Below are 2,008 nucleotides of genomic sequence, written 5' to 3'. Positions count from 1 at the left end.
AAATTATATGTTTATATGTATGCATATGAAAAATATATATGCATAAACTCACATTATTTTTAAGAGAATCAAATTAAGAACAATAACTGAAAAGGGAAATAATAATGAACTTTTGATAAATAAATCAAAATATAATAAATAATGTTGATTACATGGATTTCATATTTCATATTCCTGTCAAATGATATAGCAAGGAAACATTTCCATGGAAGAGTATGTCATATAGGTCATACCTTTTCATGAACTTTCTGGCCAGGTTCCATCCCTTCAAGATGTTCTGACTCTGTAGATCCCTCACTTGATGCCATTTTTCTTTGTATATGAACATTTTGTTCACGCAAGGCAACAATCTGTAAAATAAAAGCACTGTGCTTTTAAAATCTAAAATAGAGCATACAGAATAAAAAAATTGAATGTGGTTAAGAACTAATGAATATAAACAAATAATCAGAAAATAAATATTATTTTACTCATATTATTTGAAAAATTTAAAATGTATATATATTTTTAAATTTAGGTTAGCATTTTGAATAATATTTATAATATTTATAAGAATGTGAAATTTACTTAAAATACTTTCGAGTTTGAAAATGTATCTATCTAGTTGAAAACATATCTAAATCAGTGGCATGATCCATGTGTTATTAATTCAGAAATTACCTTTAAAATTAATTAATGAAATGTGATAAAATTTGCATTGGTCTGTACTTTTAAAGTATAAAAAGAAACATGAAGGAAAAGATTGAAGGCTGAAGGCTAATTATGAGCACATTCATTTACCCTACAGGATAGCGTATCTGCAATTTAAAAACTAGCAAACACACAAGCTGGACTTAAATAATATTGTGGCACCATCAAGGGTACTTAGAATTAAACTGGTTTCATTATCATTATTGCAATTATCTTAGCACAGCTAGTCCAAACATAGTTAATTTACAAAAAAATTCTCCTAAGGCAATTAATTCCTGCAAATTTGCAACTCAATTTACACACATAATACTTTCAACTAAGCAAGAGTTTCAAATAGTTGTAGTTTAACTGATCTTGGTGATATAAAATGTGTAAAATTATATTTCACCATTTTAAAAATGGTGCTTTAAAATATACAGTTGACCCTTGAACAACACGATTTGAACTACGTTGGACCATATATATGCAGATTTTTTTCAATAAATACTATAAATGCATTTTCTTTTCCATATGATTTTTTTAATTAAAATTTATTAGGGTGACAAAGGTTAGTAAATTTGCATAGGTTTCAGGTGTACAATTTTATAACACATCATCTTTATTTCAGATTGTGTGTTCCCCACCTAGAGTCAGTTCTCCTTTCATCACCATATATTTGATCCTGTTTACCCTCATCTACCACCCCCCTGCCCCCTTATCCTCTGGTAACCACCAGCAATCTCTCTCCTGGGTATCTACTCAAAAAATCTGAAAACACTTATCCGTAAAGATATATGTGCTCTGATATTCACTGCAGCTTTATTTACACTGGTCAAGACATGGAAACAACCAAAGTGTCCTTCAATAGATGATTGGATAAAGAAGATGTGGTATATATACACTATGGAATACTATTCTGCCATAAGAAAAGATGAAATATTGCCATTTGTGACAACATGGAAGGATCTTGAGATTATCATGCTAAGCAAAATAAGTCAGACAGAAAAAGTCGAGAACCATATGATTTCACTGATATGTGGGATATAAAACTGAAAACAACAAAGGAAGTAAACAAACAAATAAAGAAACAAAAAATCCATATGATTTTCTTTTCTCTGGCTTACTGTATTGTAAGAATACAGCATATAATACATATAACATACAAAGTATGTGTTAATCAAGTGTTTATGTTATCAGTTATTTCTGGTCAACAGTAGGCTTCTGGTCAACAGTAGGCTGTTATTAGTAGTTGTTTTTTTTTTAAGAATTTTTATTGGGGAATTGGGGGATGGGAACAGTGCTGGGGAATTGGGGGAAGGGGAACAGACAAGTTGCTGTC

The 2,008-nt window shown here is 30.0% G+C and overlaps 1 protein-coding gene across 1 annotated transcript in view; it reads right to left on the bottom strand.

Annotated features, from left to right (window-relative positions):
* Positions 1–227: 227 nt before the first annotated feature.
* LOC109389533 (liprin-alpha-2-like) overlaps positions 228–2,008 on the bottom strand; it is a 49,202-nt gene continuing 47,421 nt past the window's right edge. The window contains exon 3 of the mRNA XM_019655151.1: positions 228–350. Within this exon, the coding sequence (XP_019510696.1) occupies positions 228–350 (123 nt within the window). The remainder of the gene's footprint in view (positions 351–2,008) is intronic.

This window comes from Hipposideros armiger, unplaced genomic scaffold (assembly GCF_001890085.2).
Source record: "Hipposideros armiger isolate ML-2016 unplaced genomic scaffold, ASM189008v1 scaffold_237, whole genome shotgun sequence".
In the NCBI taxonomy this organism is placed as follows: domain Eukaryota; kingdom Metazoa; phylum Chordata; class Mammalia; order Chiroptera; family Hipposideridae; genus Hipposideros; species Hipposideros armiger.
Note: the sequence above shows the minus strand (reverse complement) of the source record. Positions and strands in the feature narration are given on the sequence as shown.